The sequence below is a fragment of the Tachysurus vachellii genome, chromosome 5, assembly GCF_030014155.1.
Source record: "Tachysurus vachellii isolate PV-2020 chromosome 5, HZAU_Pvac_v1, whole genome shotgun sequence".
Classification (NCBI taxonomy): Eukaryota; Metazoa; Chordata; class Actinopteri; order Siluriformes; family Bagridae; genus Tachysurus; species Tachysurus vachellii.
The window spans coordinates 20,970,747-20,995,393 of record NC_083464.1 but is presented as its reverse complement, the minus strand read 5'-3'; the positions used below and the strand labels follow the sequence as shown (position 1 = coordinate 20,995,393).

Sequence of the window (24,647 nt, the reverse complement as noted above, 5' to 3'; positions counted from 1 at the left end):
GCCTTATTTGAAAATAAAAGGAATGAAGGAAGTTCCTTGACAGGGTTTTCCAGTAACCCAGTGTAGAGATGTTTATGAAAGGTTCTACCGCTTTCACTTTTAGTTATTTCAGCGGCTGAGAGGAAAGCTGTGTCAAGACTTGCAGCAGCAGTGCTATCTTCATTTAAAGCTCGGGACTACAAAGTGATCGAGGTTGAGCAATCAAAGTAACAGCTCAGCAATGGCTTCAGGTTTGTCTCATCACATCCGCTGTCCTGTGTGTTTGAATGATTTAAAAGAACCAGTGTGTCTTCCATGTGAGCACTTCTACTGTAGAACATGTATTAATGAATACATGACTAGAAATGCTGCTGACACCAGATGTCCAGAATGCCGTAGACCTTTTGGTCAGAATGATATCAGAGTAAATCGAGTTTTAAGAAACTTGGTGAATGCAGCCAAAGACCATCTGAGGGAACACCAAGCCTTGGTAGACAGGGTGACGTCTGCTTCCACACGGACATCGACCATCAGCCGAGGCTTCACAGAATGCTGTATAGCCCACAATGAAAAGCTCAAGCTTTTCTGTGTGACGGATCAGAAACTAATCTGTGTTATCTGCAAAGAGGAAAAGACACATCGGGGACATAGTTTCAAAACTTTGGATGCTGCATTCTATGACAAGAAGGTAAATTCTTTATATTCTGATTAAATGTCCAATGGTGATGTCCATTTAAGTGTTAATATCTGATAAATTCCTTTAGAAAAAGGTAACAGAGACTCTGGAAAATTTGCTCAGCGAAGAAAACATACTGGTCGATTTGATTAATGAACAAGCTGAAGAGATTCTGAAAACAATGGTAAGTGACATATCACACTTCATATAGAGATGTTCTGCTTTACCGTGTCTGAAAAAGATATTTTGTCCTCTTAGGGGAAATCCAATTCATTATCAAACCAGATCTCTAACCAGTTTATAAAGCTGCACCAGTTCCTGGATGCCAAAGAGAAGGAGGTGAAGAAAAAGCTAGAGGAAGAGGAAAATCAAATCTTGAACATAATGGGAATAAACATGTTTACAATGGAAGAAATGTTGTCAGATAGAGCAGAAAAACAAGGAATGATGAGGTCAGCTTTAGAGATGAATCAACCTAACCGGTTCCTTCAGGTTAGTAGTGAATAATTACTTAATAAAACTTAAGTAGAAAGAAGGTAGGAGTTAAAGAGAATAAATGTGATTCATCATGGTATGTGTTTCTACAGTGGTGGAATGAGACCGGACGCTTTACAGTTCGGGAAGTATTCACAAGCAGTTCAGCGTGAGTATCTTAAAGAAACATTATATAGATAAAAGCATGTTGAATTTATCATGTTTTAGAAATTTGTCGTGAACTGATTTCTAGGCATCTGGCCTTGGAGGATCTTAGTGTTGTGCCTGACACCCTGTTTCTTGGTCCCTATGAGACTTACCTGCAGTTCTTTGTGTGGAAAGAGATGTTGAGATTCATCCAGCTAGGTGAGTGGACAGTCAAGCTGACTGTCTATATGCATGGCATGCCTTTTGAAATGCAAAATACCTGCACTTACAAGTTAGTTATCATAACCACTTCTATTTGTTTCCCATCAAGTGCCTCATCACGCCACAGTGGAGGACAGAGGCGATCAGAGCATCAGCATTTCTCCCAGTGGACTCTGTATTCAGCCAAAGAAGGTTACAAAGATCCAGAAAAACAAACCCAACTCAATTTGGCTAAAGACAGCATCATTATTTAACACAGGGCAACACTACTGGGAGTTGGATGTGGGGAAGAAATTGGACTGGGGTGTTGGAGTTTGTAGCTGTGAATCGGGGAATGTTGTGAATGACACAGTGCTTTTCTTCAACTCAGATTCTGGCTACCACATACAACAGACCCACGACACGGACAAAAGCACAATAGATCTTACGACACAGTTTAGGAAGTTAGGTGTGTATCTGGACTGTGAGAGAAATCTGATATCATTCTATAATGCTGACAATATGATTCTCATTGATACTAGAGTCTTGTCAAAACCACAACCCCATACCCTTTGTCTCTCCCCTGGGCTTTACTTGGATGGGAAGAACATCGATCCACTCACTATATGTTGGTATTAAGACCAAGATCATACCTAACTATGCAAGTTTGAATATTTTAAATAAATGTAGGGTTTAAATCTTCTTGGTTAAGGGTGCAGTTCATTTTCTGACAATAGAAAAAGTTTATATTCATGCACTAATGCATTTTAATACAAGAGTGTTTCTACTAAAATCTTCACAAGGACATTCTGTGTAAAAACGAATATAGTTCACTAATGAATACAGTTCACTGCAAAAAAGCATCAAATGCATTTCCTTTTATTTTCCTTGTTATTTCCGTTAGGATTTCCTTTCATGAGATTCATATTATTTTGGTAGACAATTTTGCTTCTTTATGGAAATGAATTCTTAAAACAATCTTAGATTCATGAATGTCAACAACATTAAGTAATTGCTTTAAATCAGGCCATTTCACTTCAACCTGTCATTCATTCACAGCACACATTTTAATTTTTTTTCATCATTACATATGTGTTATTCTTAATTTAATAGATGTTTATTGATTGTTAATGAGTTGTTGAATTTTTCATTGTTTAAAATATTGTTCTTAAAGTAAATAAAACAAACATTTCTATTTCAAAGCAGATGAAGTTGAAAATAAAGGATATGCTAATTATAGAACAAGAGGACAAAGGAGCTTTAGACAGAAGTGTGGCTCATCAGTGCTCCCGTTTTATGTTCATGTGACAATCCAGTCACCTGTTGTATTTCTTCACCACAGACAAATTTTGAAGTTGTTTTTTGTAGGCTGTAAAATTTGAGTAATTTTCATTTAAAAGGTGAATAACAAAGATGATTGTATTGGATATGTGTGCCTAATTAATAGAAATAGGAATTTGTGTGCTGATCCTTTTTCTGCTATTGTAAAGGCAAAAGAAGCTTTCCTGCTTTGTAGAAGTCAACTGTACAGTTTACTACTGGCCAGAGTTGCAGTAAGTGAGAGAATGCAGGTCAATGTCTGCAACATGTGCTTACACCCAAATATAGAATCCTGAGGAAAACAGGGTGGAGGGATGATGAACACATGCCCAGAAAAACCCTCCAGTCTCTGCTGAAGTCCAGTGAGGTGGACATATGCTGTCAGATATCTGATAGTCAGCAGCTGTTTTTAGGACTATTTAGAGTCTGTTTGAAAGCTGGTTGTAGCTTTTAGAAGACACAAAATCTAATGTTTTAATCTATATTTTACTGGATAAACAAACTATTTACAGAAGCTGATATGGATTCTAGACTCTTCAAGCAGATTCAGTGTTCTGTGTGTTTGGGGGAATTTACAGACCCGGTGAGTCTGCTATGTGACCACACGTTCTGCAGGCAGTGTATCAATAACCACTCGCAGACCAGCAGCCGCTTACGGCTGTGTCCTGAATGCCGTCGACCGTATACCATGTGGGACCTACGATCCAACCGGGTCCTCAGAAATATGGTGGATGCTGTGAGGGAGCACCTCACAGAACAACAAGCCATGAGGGAGAGGGACTTGGCCGTTGCTGGAGCCAACGGTCCGAGAGCAGGATTGTTCGTGGAACCAGAGAAGCTGGTGTGCCCCGAACACGATGAAAGGCTCAAACTGTTCTGTGAGACAGATCAAAAATTGGTGTGTCTAATTTGTAGAGATGGAGATAAACACCAAGGGCACAAATTCAAACCAGTAGATGAAGCAGCAGAGCCCAAAAAGGTCAGTGGAAGACAACAGTGAGTAACAAAATATATGCAGGCTAGTTTTTAAGAACCTAAAAACCTAATATGTGTTCTGAAATATAGCTGATAAAAAGCTTTAGTTTCTAGAGTTTTATCAGACATTTATTAATCTATATTTTCTGTACTTCAGGAGATGCTAAAAGAACCTCTAGCTTTCATATCAAAAGATAACAAAGAGCTGGAAGAGCTGATTAAGAGGCAGACCAATGAAATCACAAAAACTGAGGTGAGAAGCTGCAACAGCTTGGATTGTCTGGCTAAAATTTACCATTTATCAGTCATTAATGTCACGGAAGACTCATTACTCTTTATAATGTTGTAGAGTCTGTAGTAAATAGAAATGATCAACATTTAAAATATTGCATCATAATGTAGTGACATTATCACAATCTGAATCTCTATAGGAGCGGTCCAAGCAGCTTTCAGCCCAAATCTCAGCTCAATTCCAAGAGATGCACCAGTTCCTTAACGAGAAGGAGCAGGAGGTGAAAGCACTGCTTGAGAAACAAGAGAGGGTTATGGTGGAGAAGATGCAGAAGAACAGAAATGACATAGAGGAAAAACTAAATGCTGGAAAAGAGCATGAAGACATCATAAAGTCAGTGATTGAAACCGATCAGCCTGATGGATTTCTGCAGGTTTGACCTGATTCTGTTTCTAAAAAAGAATGTGAGTTTGTGCTCACACCTGTTGCTTTTAGCACAGTTCACATCACATACAGCCTCCCTCTGTATCTTGTGCAGTGGTGGACCGAACATGGCCAGTGTTTTGTTGAAGGGATAAGGCAAGCTGATGACAGTTGGTCTAAAAGAAGTGAAAATGGTTCTCAGACACCAGAGTGAGCATTCGTAAAAACATTTTATATCTTAAAATGTTTTGGACAGAAATTCTGATTAAAGTATCCACTCATTATAGGTCAAGGGTGAAGGGCCTCAGTGTGACATCTGAATCCCTATTTCTTGGCCCATATGAAACTCATCTGAGTTTCTTTGTGTGGAAGAAGATGCTCGGCTCCATTAAACCAGGTAACACTAATTTAAATCTACATCTCTTACACAGAAACATTAATGTTAATATAGATTAATTATATGGGCTAATGTATACGGACGCATTCCAATCACACCCATAGACTACTGGGAAGGCTTTCCACTAGATTTTGGAGTGTGGCTGTGGGGATTTGTGCTCATTTGACTAAAGGGCATTAGTGAGGTCAGGATCTAATGACAGGTGAGGAGGTTTGGGGTGCAGTCAGTGTTCCAGTTCATCCCAAAGTCTGCAGTGGGGTTGAGGTCAGGGATCTGTGCAGTCCATTAGAAGTCTTCTACTCCAACCATGGCAAACCCTTCAATCAGTCATTGCAGTCCTTGCTTTGTGCATTGTCATTCTAGAAAATGTTTGGGCCCAGGTTAGTCCTGGTGAAGGGAAATTTTAATGCTACAGCATACAAAGACATCCTACATAATTGTGTGCTTTTAAGCTGACTGAAACAGTTTGGGGAAGGAACATATGGGTATAATGGTCAGGTGTCCACATACTTTTGACCATGTAACAAGAATAAGCAGACAAGGCTGATTTACTGCAGTTTAATAATGTGTAGCATATTAATTAAAAAGATTGTGAAGAAAATTTGAATCATGATTACACACAAGATGATCCCATGCCATAATTGTTTTTTCCACAGTTCCTGATCGTAATGTGATATCTGACTGCCATGACCCATATTTGAGGGTTTCCTCTGATGGCCGCAGTGTGACTCGAACAGACAAGAAAGGCATTTTCTATCGCCATAAACACTACAGACCACTGGCCAGAACCCACAAGTCCTTTCAGTCTGGACAGCATTACTGGGAGGTGGACGTGGGAGAAAAGATTGACTGGAGTGTAGGTGTTGATGGCGGATATATAAGCAACCTAAATAAGAACATCAGGTTTCAGCTAAAACATAACCAAGGCTACTCTATTAAGGAGAATAGTACAGAGAGTGATAAGGAGCTGGCAGTGAAACCACGGAGAATAGGGCTATACTTGGACTGTGACAGGCATCAGGTTAGCTTCTATAATGCTGATGATATGACTCTCCTCCATACATCTACTAATTTATCTTTTACTCCTTATTTTCTGAGTCTGTCACCAGGAGCATACCTACAAGGCAGTAATGCTGACCCATTGACAGTGTGCTGGAACTGATCTACCTCAGTTAAAACAATGCAAAAAACTAAGAAAGAAACAAGCACAAACAAACAATAAAAAAGATTTGATGGAAAATATGTAGAATTAACTTCTATAATGATGAGCAAAATTAGCATTTTTTCTGACACGTAATATGATACCATTTATATTCAATCTACCGATTTCCACCATTACCTTACAGTATGCAAGATAGCCATCATGGAGCCATCCAATGTGCAAATATTCCTGGATGTCAGTAAAGTGTAGCATTTTTCGGTAGGGCATAAAAATGACGTTCTGATATTAGTGTACATTTTGTGGTTGACAAACCTCATTCTTCAACAAATCAACATTTTTTTTTACACTTTCTATTCTTTGTTCTGTAATTATTTAAAAATTAAAATTGTGCATCACGTGTATGGTGTATTTCCTAAAGTCTGGTTTATTCTTAGAGTTCTGGAGTAAATCAGAGGCATCTTGGAGACACAGCTGATAGCTTTGCCATGTCACTGAACTCCAGGGCGCAGAGTTCAATACTAAGCTCAGGTTACTGTCTGTGTACAGTATTGCATGTTCTCGCTCGGTCTGCATGGGTTTCCTTCAGGGTCTCAAGTTTCCTCACAACTCCCTAAAACATGTTCATGGGTCGACTTCTCTAAATTGCTACCAGGTGTGAGTGAAGTCTCTATTTCATTCTCTTGCAACATATTCTTTTATGGCTCTTGCCTATTGTGATCTATAGACAGCCCATTCTTTTGTTCTGTATCAGCTACCAAGACACCTGCAGGAAGCAGTTAGTGTTTATGATATTTTGGTTCTAGCATCCCGGCACCTGGGAGAGAGAGCAACCAGGGGACCTTGAAGACTTTAGAGAACATTAAGGCTTTTCATTTCCTTCTTTGTCTTCCTATCAATAATAACTCCTGCTGTTAGGTTATGCATGCCAAAACAAACAGTGTTATCGATAATCAATACACATAAGAATCACTTGTGAGAATGCAAAATCTACATTAAATATTGAATTACATATAATACTTACAAGAATTACATACTGTACCAATTTTAGTTCCACATTTTTTTAAGGTTGTGATCCATGATTGAGTATTTCCACTGCATAAGCCACAGGCACTCCTGAGTAAAAGCTTTTAGAGGTGGGAAAAAAGCCAAGAACATGTGGAGCTTTAAAGTGACCTTAACTCATAATACACAGCATGAACTCCAGTAAAGAAGAATGCCAGACTAAGTAGATCTGGAAACACACTGCCCTCTCATGGATAGAACTGAAAAGAGCAGAAAGGAAAAACAAAATCCAGGCATAAATTGTCATGAGCTAAATTTAACCCTCAAAACTTGGGTTGATTTAGAAGTGATTAAAATGGCATTTAGAGATTGACATGTATAGAGTGCAGTTAATTATATTTATGTTAGAAAACACCACTCACATGTAGCAAAATATATCTGAAAAAAATCTTGACTATAAAATGGTCTAGTATTTCTCATTATAGAAATTACAATAGATATAAAATGATAAAAAATATATATATATTTTTTTTTTTTTTTACATCTAAATGATTATACCAGATATTTCACTAGCTTTGTAGCTTTAAAATTGCATTATAGAAACAATGTAGAGAAAACATATTAATGTGAGGTCTGTCTTCTAGGAAATATTAGATAAATGTGACTATATTCAAATAAATGTGTTTTCAGTTGCTAAGATGTACATTTTTGAAGAGCCTCTTCAATTGTACTGCAGTGTGGAGGTAGGTATCCTCATGTACTTCCATCAGTGCCCTTTCCTGGATCACTAATCCTTTTGGGATATATGCTTATTCTTTATCTGCCTATCTTAGCTATTTTTATTTACTGCATAAATTGTACCTGGTTTGCCTTAAATGTTATTTTTTTTTTTTCAATTACACTTATAAATATCTTGAGTCAGTGTGAACCCATAACTTCTGAAGTTTTACCTGCACCCATAAAAACACTTGAAAGAATTCCAAAACAAATCACAACTTGAGGCACATTTATTGATTTTAATAGTTTATTCGGGTATTTTTCAGACACCCACATGCAAGCAATTGGTTGACTAATGAATGATGTTAATCGAACAGGGTATTTAGGCTACTATGTATCTGAAGTGTGCTACCAGCGGCGGGCTATAATCACACACAGCTACGCAACCCACTGCCACACTAATGTATACACTCGCATACATACGCACTTACACACTATAGCAGATAGATAGAGAGATAGACAAAAAAGTATACAGCAGCCAAATAATCAAGAACAAAAACAATATCACAATATTACTCAGTACATCTATTTTTACACAGAACCAAGGCTTTATATCACAATGTTAAATGTATTACTGAAAATAAATAAAAGTTAAAAAAAAAAATAATAATAATCTGAAATTCCTGAAAGGTTCCATCCATCACTGAAATTATGACTGAAATTAGGCTTTTGAGGTAAGAATGGAAAACAAAACTATAGATTACAATAAACAAAATTCAGCCTTGAATCTGTAACAACACAACATCGAAGATACTCACATCTAAGCTGTAATTCTGTATAGCTTAACCTATAATACCACATATTTAACCTTAATTCTTTAAACGTATCCAAGTGCAGATATGCAAAGTGACTTTTTTCTAAAATAAGGCAAGCATACTTTGCTTGACAAAACAATATGCAAGAGCTGGTCTGCTGAAAAGAGTATATAATGGAGGTTTGGCAAAAGTGGAGCACGTTTACGTTACACATTCACGCAGGTGTCTGACGGTGCGGTAAATACTCAGTGTATTTCTATGAGGTGGGTGATGTGTATAGCTGATGGCTTTGCTGCTGTAAACTGGCACAGTGATAGTGAGCATTTGTTGGTGTGGGTTAAAGAGATGAAGCTGCGATCCATGCAAACTGGCATGTCAGTGCAGGCACAGATGGCAAGGGAACGCCATCAATCAGCAGCGCTCAATGTGTGGAAGCAAGTGCTTTTCATTGGGTAGCCTCTGCTTCCCTCCCCAGCATGATTGCTGTGCTCAGCTCATCTGAAATGCTTGCCTTCGTCCTTTAAATCCTATATCTTACAGGTAAGCAGTTTTAGTTCAAATCCAAATGCAGCAATCTTTAGAACATTAGAAGAAATGAATGAGTAAATATGACTGGTTTTGGGGAATAAAATATATAGATGTCAACACACAATCAAGCCATCTTGCTTCTGAGACTCATAAATACGTTATTAGCTTCGATATATGTTCATGCAACTCCATTCAAGGCATTCACACATGGATTACCAATTAAAAAAAGAAAAGAGTGATGCCATCAATCATATATGGTTATTCCAGTGATGAAACTTTTAAATAGTACAGTACAGTATATGCATAGTCAGTGATAAAATCTTCTAAACACACTAGTCAGCACACTGTAGGAAATAAATACCAAATAAAAAACGATCAGTGCACCACCACACTAAAGTACTCTACTCTGCCACTAGTGACAGCAACAACATCGATTGTAGTAGTAGTTTAACATTGTCAGGCTTTTAAATAGTGAACGAGTGATAACACAGCATTTAAAAAAAATCTGATTAAATAATTCTGGCTCCAGGCACAAATTCAAACCTAGCCTAAAGATAAATTATTGGGATTAATGACTAGAAATGTATCTTTGACTAGACTTAACCTGTGTCTGAAAATCCATACAGTAACCACTATTTCGTGGTCATCGAGGTCCAAATTAATTGCTGGAATGGTTCGGAAATCTATGAATAGCAATTTGAAAACTAATAATCAGATAACATGCAAGCAGCTTCTATATTGATTTACACTCCAAAGCCGAAAGCAGCTGTAATTCTGCGTGACAACACAAATAGATGCTTTCTTTTACAATCCATTAGCAAGCTTGATATTTGGAATAAGCTGTATATTATGGATTGGATAAGTCCTAACTCAAGATGATGAATTTTATTCGTTATGGACATGAACTACACGATGACTATTCGTTTTTTTTTTTATGTTTCATGTCTATCTGCCTATCTATCATGATCAAAGTTATGATTAGAATTTGATTAATCTGATTTTCTATATTTCTATATGTATATATTTATGCAAATGTATAATTTATACAATATCATATATATTTAGATGAATGCTAGAGAAAAAACACGAAACATCACACACCAGGCAAGAGAGCTGAGCATTTCTGCACGGCCCTTAATAAATATTTAAGTGTTTAGGTTATGAACTAAATATCAATGTATACAGCTCTACTTTTTAACATTATTATCCATGGTATACATATTTACTTCACTTCAACTCACATGATCCTCCAAATAGGAGTCACATGATGAGCGATGCGTAACCAATGGGAACAAGGCCCTCCTTGTCACCTTGGCGACAGCGAATCCAGTCTTGGTCCACACCTCCAAGAAGTAATAGCTCCTCCCCTTTTCTGAAGCTCAGCTCTGCTCCTATACCCAAGTGATCGCATAGAGTTCTGACCACCCTGCAGACGCAGTCATAACAGTCCCATCAGAAGAAATATGAATTTTACAGTTTACATGAAAAACTTGCTTAAACATCAAATTGTCAAAGATATTCAAGTCTTTTTGAAATGTGTAAAATATAGAAAGTACAGGTGACTGAAGATTTATTATTATCTTGAATCCTGAGCTTCTTTACAGAGTGTTTTGAGGGAAAAAAAAAAAAACTAATCCGGAAAGAGTTCTATCTGAATGAAAGCATAATATTTAAATCCCAGGAATATTGGCGCTATCATGAACAATTTTCCTGGAATAAAAAGGGTTCACTGGTTAATCTTGCATTATGGACAAGATTCCTTACTTTTTATGGCAAATACTTATTAGAAATGATAAATCATCATCTTTACACTTTACCTCAGAGGCTTTGGCTGGTCACCAGTTTCTTTACTCTCATCGTTTTTGCTGCTCTCCCTCTCTCCTTTTCTTCCAGTCTCAATCTTATCTGGCAGAAAGGCTTGGCCTGTGCTTGAAATGCGGGACAGAACTGTTACACCAGGATTCAGCCAGTGAGAAGGACGCCTGGAAGGTAGAAGCACAAAGGTGGATGAGGGGAGAGAAAAAAATGGAGAGTTTTACTTTATTTATGTATACTTAAGGGCAGCCTGCTACACAAACACAGGCTTTATTTCTACAAAAGGATATTTTCAGAAGCTCATAAACAAAACAAACTCCCACAGACATAATTACTACTGAAATTCACTTTACTTGTATAATTTTATAGCACCACCCTTTTAAATTCTTGATTTGGATGAGTTCTCATGTGCATAAGGTATAAAGGCAAACATCCTTCTAATTTTTCGTTTTCTGGAAGATATTTACTTAACATTTAAGAAAGGAGTCTCCAGTGTTAGCACTTTTGTAACAGTAAAAAAAAAAAACAAAAAAAAAACTGTTTTTCCAAGCTGCATGTTTTATATTTTTACATTCAAAATAGAATCCATTATCCATTTAATGTGTAGTGGAACATCTGCTAAACTGTTATCACTTGTGTTAGAGCAGCTATAATGATAACAATGAGGATGTTGTTTCACAGATATTCCACAGCAATAAATTAAAAAAAATAATAAAAGTTAGAGAACCTCATCATTTATTAGAGAAATACCGCCACACATTGATTTTCGATACCACATTGCGTTTTTTTTTTTAAATATGGAATATATGGAATCGGTTTATTATCTAGATTATCAAAATCATCTTTATTGTAAGATACTGTGAGTTTTACATGGGAAAGGAATTTGACTTGGTGTATTAGTGCATAGTAATATAAAGCAAGAAAGCATACATAAAAGGAACCCATGAAAGCTACGAAAATAAACAAAACAAAATGATCAAAAACAAGCATTAACTATATATAGAAAAGTGGAACAGTGAATCAGTGAAAAATTATTATTAAAATGTTTTCAATAAGCAGTGACACACTATTTTGATATAAATAAGATACACACAACTGGAGCTCACCGATTTGTTGGTGGGTTGTTGGGGCTTTTGGATGCTCCAAACAGTCTGCCTAAACCCCAAGAACCTGTTCCTCCCTCAGCAGTCAGGAGATCCTGACTTGGGCTCTTTGGAAAATTAGAATTGGAGTGTGTATTCAGATCCACAATGGTGTGAGATTTGGCCTCCTCTGACACACTACTGGATGTCCAACCACTCCAGTTCTGCCCTAAACGCTCACCCCAACGTATCACTGCCCCCCAGCCTTGCTGAAAAGCCTGACCTGCTTGATGGCTGAAGCTATTCCCACTCCAGATATTAGGAGGTGCTATTATCTCCTTTTCCTTTAGCCACTGCAGCTGTGGACTTGTCTCTCCTTTGCCGATCCCTGATATTGGGCTGCAGTAGGTTGGGCCCGGTTTGAATGTGCTTGTGTGACTTGAATTGTGGCTGGCTGCTTTTTCATCTGTAAAGCCTTGCTTGGAAACATTCTTCAGATGTTGACCGTTGCTCTGAGGCTGGTCTGGACTGGATGACTGTGCGCTATGGCTCGGGGGGCTGAGCGCAGGGGACAATGGGTCGAAGTGGTGATGCTGGAATAGCAGGTCAAGGTTGAAAGTCAGGAGGGAAAGAGGCTGTAGCATGAGGAGAAGCTCTTCAAACAGAGACTGGCAAAAAGTGCCCGAAAGGCGCATGAAGGATGTTGGCCAGTAATATGTTTCCAGTACATCTGAAAGTGCATGAGAAAGATGTGATGCTTTGGGAATACAATCACAAAACTTGTAAGAGAATAGACAGGCAAGACTTAACACATAGTTGATAGTTATTAATCACACTCACCATGACAGGTCTGTAAGTGGGAAAGCCAGTAATCAAGGCGCTTGATACTGCAGGAGGGAGCCAAGAATAGAAATGATGAAAGAAGATACATATAGCCTGTATGCATGACAACAAAAATAGCAAAGTAGAGAATATAGCTAAAAATAACTGCAAGCAGACTGGTGCTTACTTGAGAAGGCCAAGCAGGAAGGCATTAAACCTGTGACGGCTTTGCTTGAGCTGTGGAAGTACAGCTACTTTAGCCTGTAAGCTGTACAAAGCCTGGGTGTTTGGGCCTGGATGTCCACCGGAGAAAACAAGACATTTCAATCTAGTACTTGTTAAACCTTTGAACAGCTGCCTCACACAATTGTGAAAAAAAAGAACTCAGTTTAATTCATTAGTCCTGCATAACACTGCCTAGGTGTAGAATAACACAAAATATGATGCAGGAGAAGATATGCAAGGAGAGAGGGGAGGGGATATTGGACGATGCAGGACGAAAAATAAGGGGGTGACAGATGGGTGATTCAACACTGCAGGGATTCTGAATGCCAGGAAAACAGAGATGCGAGCACAAAGAGACTTAAAGAGGAATAAAGCAGTGAAGAAATAAAATCTAATTCATACCTGGTTTGGTGGAGGCCTGAACCAATCCCCAGGGTGAATTTGGCCTCCTGCCTGTGATGAGATCACTCTGATGCGGCTTGAGTCCGTCACAGAGAACGCTGTGCAGGGCTGGGCAAAGGCACTGCAACACCAGCCGACCCAGAGCAGGGTTTACGCTGCTGTCTCCCGAGAGAGCCTGGTTTGCGAGAGAAGAAGGAAACAAAAGCAGGCGAGGCAGTAGTGGATGATCAAAGAAGAGAAACAAAAACATAGGGAAAGAGGCAGTTTGGATGCAAATGGGGAGAAGAGAAACCGGGAAAAAGAAGCAGGGATGAGAAACAAAGTCACGGTGAATGGAGTTAGTGAAGTTATCCATAAGCTAAGATGAACATTTAAATAACCTTATCTACTGAGTGAATCTGGACAAAAGAAAATAATTGATATTGAGCATGAGCAAGCATATGGAGAGAAAGAGAACAAAAGAATATAAGGAAGGTATCAAAAGTATCATTTAAGTAAAAAAAGTATGTATGCTCTAATTTTACCCATAATATATGTGTTACAGTAAAAAGGTGCAACCAACCTTTTGCACAAGAGTCCTGGAGGAGCTAAACTGAGCCAGAATGGCCTCCACTGCCACACTGACTGCACTGATGAGAGCTGAGAGACAGAAAACACCCAATATTCTTGATTTCACCTAACAAATATTCATAGTAATTTAAGTAACTTGTGTAAATGTTTGGTTCTGAATAAAGACATGTTCTACCTACCTCGTTTTTCCTGCAGGCACAGAGGGGGCAGACCACCGCCTATCAGTGGGGACTTCTCATTGTCACCCATCCAGGTCCCTGCTTTTACAGCAGAACCAGCGAAGGACAGGCTGCGCACAGCTAAAATGTGTGGAAACAAAATAATAACTCATCTACTAAAATACAACAATTAAATCTACTATTTACTGCACTATAATTAATACTAATATTACATTATACAGTGGTTTTAGGAGATATACACAAAAGTACAGTAGTTTAATGTTAGTATTTATACAGAATTAAGTTTTATAAAAAACACAAAAAGTGTTGTCATGGATTTAAGATGTTAGAGAAATTTATTTTTACCTGAACACACACTGACTTAAATGCATGCATTTGAAATTAGTACACATCAGTACACATGCATGCTTATAAAAACTGACAAGATACCTTCATTCTTTATAAATTAGGTATTTCCAAATTAAAAAAGACAAAAATAATATATCAAAACATACACTGAGCAACAATAACAAGAAAACCTAGGAATTATAAGTGAATAATATTGATTGTCTTATTACAGTGGCACCTGTAAAGAGGTGGGAATTATTTAGCAGCAGGTAAACAGACAGTTCTCAAAGTTAATGTGTTGAAAGCAGGACAAATGGGCAAGTGTAAGGATCTGGGTGACTTTGACAAGGGCCAAATAGTTATGGCTAGAAGACTGGATCAAAAAATCTCTAAAACAGCAGGTGTTGTGGAGTGTTTCAGTTATATAGTAGTTAGTACCTATCAAAAGTACTCCAAGGAAGAACAACTGGTGAACCAGCAACCAAGGAAGGACCGGTGAACCCAAGGCACACTGATACACATGGGATGTGAAGGGTAGCTCATCTAGTCTGATCCGACAGAATAAATACTGTAGTATAAATTGCTGAAACAATTAATGGAGGCTAACAGAAGTGTTTCAGAACATGCAGTGCATCTTAGCTTGCTACTTATGGGGCTGTGTAGCCACAGACTGGTCAGATTTGTTGACACCTGTCCACCACCAAAAGCACCTACAATGGGCACATAAGCATCAGAACTGGACCACTGAACAATGGAGAAGGTGTCCTCGTCTGATGAATCACCAGGTAATTTATTTTATCATCTGGATGGCCTGGTGTCATTTACCTGGAATAAAGATGGCATCAGGATGCAGTATTGCTCTGAGCTATGTTCTACTTGAAAACCTTGTTGCAGAAAATGTACACCCCTTCAAGGCAACAGTATTCCCTAATGATAGTGGCTTCGTTCGGTAGGATAATGCATACACATTGCAAAAATTGTTCAGGAATAGTTTCAGGAACATTTTGACATATTCGTCCAGTTTGTTGACTTGACCTTGAGACTTCCCAGATCTCAAACAAACTGAGTAGTATGTGCTGGCCAAACAAGTCTGATCCATGGATGCCCCAGCTTGTAGCTTACAACACACCTTCAGAGGTCCCACACAATATTAGGGAGATGGTTATTAATGGTCTTAATGTTATTGCTGATCAGTGTAGAGTAACACTCAGAATTTATTTTTTAAAATAAAGCAGTAATACAAATACAGATGCAGACATTAAGAATGATCATGCACTTTATCCATGCAATTAGAACCTCACACAAAGACACTGACAGCACAACAGCTTCAGCCTGAGACATATATACATGCAATGACACAAAAACACAGCAAAGTGCTGAGAGGAGAGATAAAATAAAAATGCAATAAAGAAGATAGTAATGAGAAAGATGCAGTGATCTCTTACTCAGCGAAAGCGGTGATACATTCTGCTTAGATTGGAGTTTGGGGGCCAGTGGCTCCCTGAGAGGAGCCAGAGCTCGGGGGGTGTACAGGTAGGGGTAATAGAGCGGGGCAGCAAGAGCAGGCAGTGTGTGGCTGCGAGGGAATAGGGGCGAACAGAGATGGGACATGGCGGCCCCTGGAGACAGAGGCCCAGCCCTATGAGGGGGTGAAAGTGCCCCTACAGGGGACAAGCGTGGAGGAGCCCCTTTATGTAGTGGGCAATTTTTGGGGTGGTAGAGGTACAGGGTAGGGAAGGGCGAGCTATGGGATTTGCTCTGCAAAATTGCCTGGTCACTAAATGTGTTGCAAACTGAATCTGGAACACTGGTCTCCTCACAGCTGAACGTGGAGTTCACAACTTCATTAGTGTCTTTGATGCAATCACTTTTTTGTTTTTTGAGCTTTTCTGCATTAACAAACTGTATCATTTCAATATTTTTATATGGGGTTGTATTGCCATCTGTGTACGTGCTTGCAGATGGTGTGTCAGTCATGGTTTTAATCCTGTATTTGTCACCGCAGTACAGTGAATCAACATTACTGTTTGAATCTATACGGTTTTCATCCAATGACCCGATGTTGCTAACAGAGTCCATTCTACAGTAACAGCTCTTGTTTTTCTTGGTATCAGAGTATTGATACAAAGAATCCATAAAGCTGTCTGAATTATCATAACCAATGCCACTAGAAGGATTTTCATGATTACACAAAGTTTCTTGATGCTTTTTGGAGTCTGTGAAGAAGAGAGAGTCAGTATAATCTGTAATGGAGTCAGAAGTGGGATTCATATGACACAAAGACTTTCTAGAATGTTCCTGAAGAGACAGAGCTTTTGACTGATTCCTATAAAAGTCTGAACGGTAAAACAAGGGTGCTTGGGATAGTGAGCTGGAGTGGAGATAATAGGGTGAGGGCAAAGCACTTGGCAAGGCTAAAGACAGGGGAGGTGAAGACACTTTTTTTTTTTTTTTTGGAAAGCGTTCAGCAATAAGCATTAACAGAAACATTATAAATCAGCAGGACAAGGAAAGCAATGTAGGAATGGTTTAGGAATATTGAAAGCAAACATGTTTATAAGCAAGGGTGAAGTATAAAATGAAGAAATGAGTCAATAAGCACATAGCAAAAGAAACAGGGAGAAAGAGAGAGAATGGAGAGAATGTTAATAGTGTCATTCTGAAAGAACAATAAATGCTAATGTCAAATATGAAAGCAGCCTGGAGAAGATTTACACAATTACAGCATGCTCACACTACTGTGAGAAGTTCATATTCATAACATAATACAAATATTGGCGCACTGCTGTTCAGATCACAAACCACTGACCATGAGGAAAAGACAAACGTGGCTAGACATGAAAGGTAATACAACAGTGCATAAAAGCAGTTTAAAAGATGTTTAAAACATTACAGCTGCATCCCCCCAGAATAATAACGTTACACACTGGATTCTCAGGAACATTATACAGTTTCTAGTGAACCTCAGTCACATAGTTGGAAAGACACTGAGATTCATGCACTAAACAATAACCATATAAACCATATAATAGACAGTGACAGTCTTTGCTGCATCTACTGCTGTGTTAAAGGAACACATTTACAAGGTTCATAAGCGAACGCATTGTCTGTAAGAGTTAACACTAGCAGTTGCTCTGATCAAGCCTTCTAGCATGTGGGTTTGACATTAAGCTCTGAAAGGGAAAATAACTTTAAGGACCAGATCTAGGACCAGATTTCACAACCTTTAGAAAGTACGTAGAGTGCTGAGAATCACAACTGATCCTAAATATGTGTTTCATTGTTATCAAACAATAAAATATATCTAAGTGGCCTATCTATGTTGTTTGTTCTGGAGTCTTCTCTTTCTAACTACTATTCAAATGATCTTTTATTTTCTGTTCATATTTCTGTCCTTTTTTCTGTCCCATATTTCTATTCAGGGAGTCTGAAACTTGCTGCTTGTCATGAATTACATAGGGGATTAGTGCCTGAAATTGTTTAGTCTACCCTGAATGTTATTTATACTACTAACAATTCACAGAAAAACACAGTTACCTTAAGCGTTAGCAGCTTCACTTCACTTTATTTCCTGTTTTGTTACTGTTGCATTTTCTGCTTTGTCATTGGTGGCAAAGTCTGAGTCCAACCTTCCTAACACTTAAAGGTACATAACCAAACATCTGCCTACAGCAGTTCGCCTTTGTAATGATAACCCTTGTTGTCAACATTACATAAATGCACAAATCTACTACATACTTTTCCGTATTTATGAGCATATGCTCATTAAGGAAAATATATCTAGAGGAGAGATCAGTCATGTTAGTCTCTAGTCCTGGATTTTATAATTCTACACGATTAAACAAAGCTAGTTCAACACAGTTTTCTAAATAGCAGTTCCTTCATGGATTGCATGTGGTCTTATGTTTTAAATATAACTGACATTTATAGATGATGCATTATAACAGCCAATTGGACACCTTTTTTTTGTTTAAAATAACACTTCATACACCTAATAACTATGACAAATGAAAGGACAATAGACTTAATAACCAAAATGTCCACTTTTTTGTTCATAATGTGTTTGAAGTGCGTCAGCCTTCTTGAAAATTTCCAACCATAGTTGCTTCTAAAGGCTTGAATTTTTTTTTTTTATTTCACTACATAATTAATAACAATATATTAAAAATACATAATATAAATTAGGGTTAAATCTGTTTGTTTAAAAGAACATTAAAGAAACTATTTAAGTGTAAAATACACTTAATTAGTATAAGTATAAGAGACTGAGAGAGAGAGAGAGAGAGAGAGAGAGAGAGAGAGAGAGAGAGAGAGAGAGAGAGAGAGAGAGAGAGAGATGGCATTAGCTTTCAACCTGCAGAACGAATAAATAATTTAATAACCTGAAATGACATCACAGCAAGCAATAGTGCACAGAGTGCAAAGAGATTTCTGCAGAGATTTGATCAGCTATCCTTCATAGGCATACTGTATATCACTGATCATCCTGACCATCTAGACATGACTCAGTGGCTTACTCTTATCCTTACTCATCATCTTCAATTTTCCTGCTGTAAGATCATGTTCCTGTAAGCCACTGATCACTAAATAAGGTAACTGATGATTTGAGGCGAGTGTGGCAGTAGCAATTAGCTTGATGGTTGATGGCACTTAGTATATGCACTTTTGTGTCATGCAAGTCTGAGATTTTAATTCAATCACACAGTAATATTCTATTGGGAATTTGAAATAGCCTTGGTTTATTTTATACTCTGCACCTTAATGTAAAAAATATTCAAAGCTTTAAAGTTCCATCACAAACTTACATTCATTGCAGCGATGTCATTATAAACAATTAAGTTAAACTGTAAAGAAAAACACAGAAGAAATTTAATTTCTATTACTTACGTCTTGTTCTTGATTCCCAGGTTTGTCCTCCATCTGCCATTCCTCTAACCTCTGTCTCCACCACATCTTCATCCTTTGTCTTGGAAAGATCTCTCTTTCGGTCTTCAATAAACTTATACTGATTGAACTTATTGACTGAGCCATTAATTTGTTGCATGGGGCCAAGCTCCAGGGTGGCGTCTGCCTGAACATTCAAGTGGCGTATTTCCCTAAATAGAGCCAATGAGGCAGGTGTGGGTGGTGGCTGGAGAAAGTTGACTTGTGCTTGGGAAGTGTACTCCCACTGGGTGCCATCCCCATCAGCCTTCTCTCTTCGCCACTTAAGGTTATACAGGAAATCTGGATCAGGTGTTATGACATTTGGTTCAGATTCTGGTTGGGTTTGAGTTGGTGGGGAAGCTTGTTTACTTCTGTTGCGCAGTTCTTTAAATGTAGTGACTTTTGGAACAGAGTTGGATTTTGGGGATGTGCCTTTAGTAGATGCTTTTCTCATTTCTAGAGGTGGAGTCTCTGTGTCTGGAGTAAAGGCTATTAGCCAATCAAATCTATCCGGCCGAGATGAATTGGCAGGTAGTGCACATGGCTTTACAGAAGGAAGTTGAGGTGGTTTAGGCAATATTTTTGGCCGTGGGGGTAAAGGTCGTGGAGGGGGAGGGGGAGGAGGAGAATCAGGAATCACTGTGGCATAATCAAAACTGCCAAAGTTAGAATTAGTGATCTGTTTGTTGCTAATGGATGTGCTGTAATATGAGTCCGTTGCAAAGCTGGCATTATCGCTCAGACCAAAATTACAGCTACAGTTACTAGTACCTTCGTTCTCTTTGCGCTGCTTGGACATCTCTGTGCAGGACGTTGTCCTGAAACCGTCCTTGCATTCTTCTTTTTGTTCATCTATGAATATTTCTTCTTTCCCAAGCTTACTGCACTCTCTCGGCTCCCAACGTGTAAATGTTTTCTCCTTATTCACATCCTCTCCTGTCTCTTGTTTGCTGTTTAAAGGATCAGATATCTGTTCCTCTTCCAAGACCCCATCAACACAGACCCCCAATTCAGGGCTAAGCCTTAGTAACTCAGCCTGGGTGATCCCTGCCAGTGTCAGCAGCTTCCGTATCTCTATGTCCAGGGCATGAAATGATGGGGGAGGTGGGAGTATTGGTGGTGGTGGTATGGCAGGGGGAGAGGGCAAAGCTGGTGGAGGTGGTAGAGGTGGAGGTCTGGAGGTTGGAGCTGGTAGAGACTGAGGGGTTTTCTGTCTTTCAAGCTCAGCAAGCTTCTGAGCTTCTAGACGGGCTTTATGACGCTTTCTGGGAGGTGGAATGGGTGGAGTGGGTGCATCATTATACAGGGTGAAATAAGGAACCGGCTGTGATGGTGGTAGAGGCAACACAGGCGGTTTTGACACTGAAGATGGACTTATAGATGAATTTTGGGTAACTGAGAGACTGAAGGTTTTAGCTGGGGAGGAGGTAGAGGAAACAGAAGGTGTATTACCACTGATGTTCATGTATGTGTGCATTTCTGGCTGTGCACTAACATTTCTTGCTGGAGGTTTGGGTGGACGAGGAGGTGGATTCACAGGTGATGATGCAAGGGAATCTGGAATTGGAGGCTCATCCAGGTCAGAAGGGGCGGTCATATCTACCCCAGCATCACTGTATTCCTGGGAATCAGACAATCTATCACTTTTATAAAGCTTCCAAGAAATGTCAATATTGCCCATTTCATCAAGTATATCAGAAATATCTTCATCAGAAAAGTCCAATCCAGCTTCCTGCAATTTTTCCAAATACATAAATCTCACCTGTTTGTTAACTTTTTCAAGCCTTTCTTGATGCACCAGCCTATATCTTAGATCCAAGTCATCCTTTAGCTCCCATTGTGCTAACTGAACAATTTGATAAAAGTGATCCACTTTGCCTAATTCATCAATAGAGTCCAAAAAGTTCAAGAGATCTACTTTAATGCCATTTTCTTTCTTAGATGTCTTGCCCTCCATACATTCTGAAGAAGGGGATTGAGGAGCTGAAGGATATCCCTCATCAGGGGAGCATGGGGATGGTGATCTTACTGAAGTACTGAGGTCCAGTGGAAGAGAGCAGTATGGAAAAACAGTAGAGTGGGATAATGGGGGATGAGGAGAAGAATAATGCTCAGTGGCTCCTTCTTCTTCTTGCAGAGATACTGAAAATGTATCAGGACAATCAGAATCCAGATCTGAGCAGCTGCTAATGGAGGTGGATGAAGATGAGGTAGAAGACGTGAGAGAGAAATCCAACATTGATGCTGGGCAATCACAGCAAGAAGGTACAAGTGTGTTGTCATCTTCTTCTTCATCGTCGTCATTATCATCATCATCATTGTTTTTAACATTAACATCTTGATTATTACCATTTCCATTCTCATCTACTATTTTTCCGCTTGCATTTACTACAATGCCATCTTCTTTGTTCACAGCTTCTTCTACTTCATCCACATTTCCATTTTCCTCTTCCTTTTTGTCCTCCATCTGTTTAGATACAGGACTTGCCACAGGCTGCTCCTCCTCTGGCTTACATTTGGCTTTTCCAATTTCTGGTTTCTCAGACTCCTTGTTCTCCTGGGGTGGTGGGACAAGCTTGAGCTGCTGCCTGATGGTCACAGTGTTATTATTATTATGATTATGATTAAATAAGCTGTTGCTGTCCTGAGTTGAGTGGCCATCACAACACAGGCAAGGCAGACTTGGTTCATTACAGTTTGGATCCACATTAGCAGGGACTAGGTTTGATGCCACATGTTCAACTTTAGATCCACCCTTAGATTTGCTTGATACTGAGGGGTTAGAGGTCTTTTGCTGTCGGACTGTTTTGTTCTGAGTCACTGAGGATCGAGCACTTAGACCAATGCCCTTTAACCTGGAAGGCTCTGGTGGTGCTCGTGTGGCACGACGAGGAGATGCTGAAGAAATGCTGCTTATATTTTTGTCCTCCCTCCTGGCTACATGGTTGGGTGGTTTAGTTTCTGTACGTCTGCCACTGTCAAATCGACGTGTTCGTGGGGGAATGGAGGGCCGTGACGAGTGCATTGTCGGCATGTATTTAGTACAAATATGATGTACAAAATTTTAATTATTAGAAACAGATATTTGGTAAAGTTTTCTGAGCTCCCAGTCAAGTTTGATCCACATATTGATCACATCTTGCCTCAGTGTACTTCCTGAAATATCAAGGAAGACATGTTAAATAACCCATTGTATGATCTTGTTTGTGTCAAGGAGATGTAAAATTTAGTATGAATTCTGTAAATGAAATGAATAATGAATTAATGTAAACATTATTTTTGACACTGACATTATTATTATTTAGGGTATACTTATTTTGCTCAGTTGACTGATATTGATTAATAGAATTCAGTGTTATGTACAATTTCCAGAATTTAATATGACCATTTTATCTTATACTCTCAATCACACATGCTGATTTTAGAGGAAACATAGTTGACAAGTAAATATGTATTTGACAACATATTGTCTAATCCAGGAAAAAATGAATACTTCAATTAGCTTTTTCAATTTAAATCAGTATTGATTAAGTAACATAAGACATGCAACATTAGTGAACCACCAAGAAAGAAAAGTAGGCCTAAAGAGTAGACCTCTTTTTATTTAGAAAATATAGCCAAAATCCACGCAAGTATACTGCATCATCACAGCAAAGTGGATACGGGATATAAGAACACAATGATAAACACGATCTTCTTCTGCTTTTCACACTAATGCACACAAACAGTGAGGCTGCGCGCTGCTCGCATCCACCCAGTGTCCTTGGATCCTGGAAAGCTCTCTATTAGGCCCCAGACACTGAGGCGAACGCATAGATGATACATAAAAGGCTACAACGAATTTTTATCAAAAATTAGGGTACAAAATATGTTTAATTAAAGATACATATAGAAATCATATAACAAAATAGAAAAATATTGGGGGCTTAGGGTGAGCTCCTACTAGCTCCTGCGTCCTGATACAGCCTCCGCTTTGAAGATGCTCAGCCAGATGCGATGTTCATATCGGTTGCCATATTTGCAGGTTAACACAGACGATTACAAAAATACTACAGATCTAGCTAGTGTTTATTTAGTTAAAAACGAAAAAAAAAAAAAAAAACAAGATTACAAATAAATTGATTCATAATACAAAAAATATCTCTGGATCTCTATTATGGATGGATAAATTGAAACAATTCATGTAAAAAAAACCTACCTTACCTTGAGTCTGCTAGAGACAGTGCCTCGATAAAGTACTCCGGATTGTAAATGCTAGCAATATCCTCGATTCTTTCGACCTTCCTGGCTAGTTAGCTGTCATCCCAAACCACCCCAGCGCCATCCCTGTAACCACACCTCTCAGCATCTCCATCATGTGTCTCTGTAGGCCCACGCTTATTGCTTGTTTTAGATGCAATGTTGCCAGGTCCGCTGTTTACCCCCGTTTACATCTTGAGTTACGCCTTGTACATAGATGTGTTTTCTGTGTTTTAAATTCTGTTAAATAACCCTTTAGACGAATTAGGTGTGTTTACAGCAGGGAAATGCTGAAATGGGCAGAACAGGGTGTTCTGCAGGACCCTTGTGTGACCTTGTGAGTAACATAATCATACATAATCCATTTGGAGAAACGAGTTTTAATATTGCTTACTTTATACACGTTGTATGATACTATTAGACATATTTTGTTGGATTTAAAAAGCACATTTGGGAGAATTTTGAAGAAATAATGACTATATTCTGATCATGTTTAAAGGTGTACTATTTTTGTCGCACACCTGGCAACCCTGCTCTTAACGCACTCATTGCAGTATCAGAAAGCCGGTGACGCTGGAGAGGGAGGAGAATCCTGATGGGATGATGAACCTTATTTACTGTCAAATTCTTTCAAGGGTTTCTGGCTCCTGGATTAAACTGTGTGGTTTAAAAATATATTTAGACAGAGCAATTTGATATTTTATCATTTTGTTTATATATATATATACGTTCTTATAAATGATTTTAATTAACATCCACTGAAGCAACCAGGAAGTTCATCATTACATCCGGGTTCGGTGATTACCAAGATTAGCCATAGGCTAATATGTATACATAGGATAAATTTAGATCATATAATTAAATAATAGTTACATTTTAGTAGGTAACCAGTACTTATTTCTCCTTATAATTCATAGAATGCTACAAATAATAATAACATTACTCAGGGGAAAAACAGTGTCCAGTAATACTATGCTTTACTCTGATCACATCACACACAATATCCACAAAT

At 38.6% G+C, this 24,647-nt stretch overlaps 2 protein-coding genes across 5 annotated transcripts; one reads left to right on the top strand and one right to left on the bottom strand.

Annotated features, from left to right (window-relative positions):
- Positions 1-122: 122 nt before the first annotated feature.
- On the top strand, positions 123-6,316 carry trim109 (tripartite motif containing 109). Its single transcript, XM_060870555.1, has 13 exons — positions 123-667; positions 744-839; positions 914-1,147; positions 1,243-1,298; positions 1,383-1,495; positions 1,608-2,109; positions 2,968-3,030; positions 3,278-3,776; positions 3,930-4,025; positions 4,204-4,437; positions 4,543-4,637; positions 4,715-4,824; positions 5,481-6,316. The coding sequence occupies exons 1-13, from the start codon at positions 221-223 to the stop codon at positions 5,984-5,986; spliced, it is 3,051 nt and encodes a 1,016-aa protein (XP_060726538.1). The 5' UTR covers positions 123-220; the 3' UTR covers positions 5,987-6,316.
- A 1,678-nt stretch (positions 6,317-7,994) lies between these two features.
- On the bottom strand, positions 7,995-23,748 carry rusc1 (RUN and SH3 domain containing 1). Of its 4 annotated transcripts, none has more exons than XM_060870387.1 (12): positions 23,600-23,748; positions 19,358-22,552; positions 15,916-16,908; positions 14,144-14,263; positions 13,957-14,033; positions 13,775-13,792; positions 13,395-13,569; positions 12,955-13,060; positions 12,786-12,832; positions 11,970-12,675; positions 10,866-11,030; positions 7,995-10,474 (listed from the first exon to the last, which is right to left on the bottom strand). In XM_060870387.1, exons 2-12 carry the CDS (start codon positions 22,428-22,430, stop codon positions 10,309-10,311), a joined length of 5,646 nt encoding a protein of 1,881 aa, XP_060726370.1. In that variant the 5' UTR covers positions 22,431-22,552; positions 23,600-23,748; the 3' UTR covers positions 7,995-10,308. The 4 variants fall into 4 exon arrangements, with proteins under 4 accessions (XP_060726370.1, XP_060726372.1, XP_060726373.1 ...); XM_060870389.1 differs by having other exon boundaries at positions 23,595-23,732; XM_060870390.1 differs by lacking the exon at positions 13,775-13,792.
- Positions 23,749-24,647: the final 899 nt, after the last annotated feature.

Excerpts from the sequence above, each read along its gene's own strand:
- rusc1 (XM_060870387.1), bottom strand. The coding sequence starts at position 22,430 with ATGCCGACAATGCACTCGTCACGGCCCTCCATTCCCCCACGAACACGT. Across the intron at positions 16,909-19,357 it reads CTGGGAATCAAGAACAAGAC|TGTCTTCACCTCCCCTGTCT; the intron begins GTAAGTAATAGA and ends AAAAAAAAAAAG. Across the intron at positions 10,475-10,865 it reads GACCAGCCAAAGCCTCTGAG|GGTGGTCAGAACTCTATGCG; the intron begins GTAAAGTGTAAA and ends CTGCGTCTGCAG.
- trim109 (XM_060870555.1), top strand. The coding sequence starts at position 221 with ATGGCTTCAGGTTTGTCTCATCACATCCGCTGTCCTGTGTGTTTGAAT. Across the intron at positions 1,148-1,242 it reads AACCTAACCGGTTCCTTCAG|TGGTGGAATGAGACCGGACG; the intron begins GTTAGTAGTGAA and ends GTGTTTCTACAG. Across the intron at positions 3,777-3,929 it reads AAGCAGCAGAGCCCAAAAAG|GAGATGCTAAAAGAACCTCT; the intron begins GTCAGTGGAAGA and ends TCTGTACTTCAG.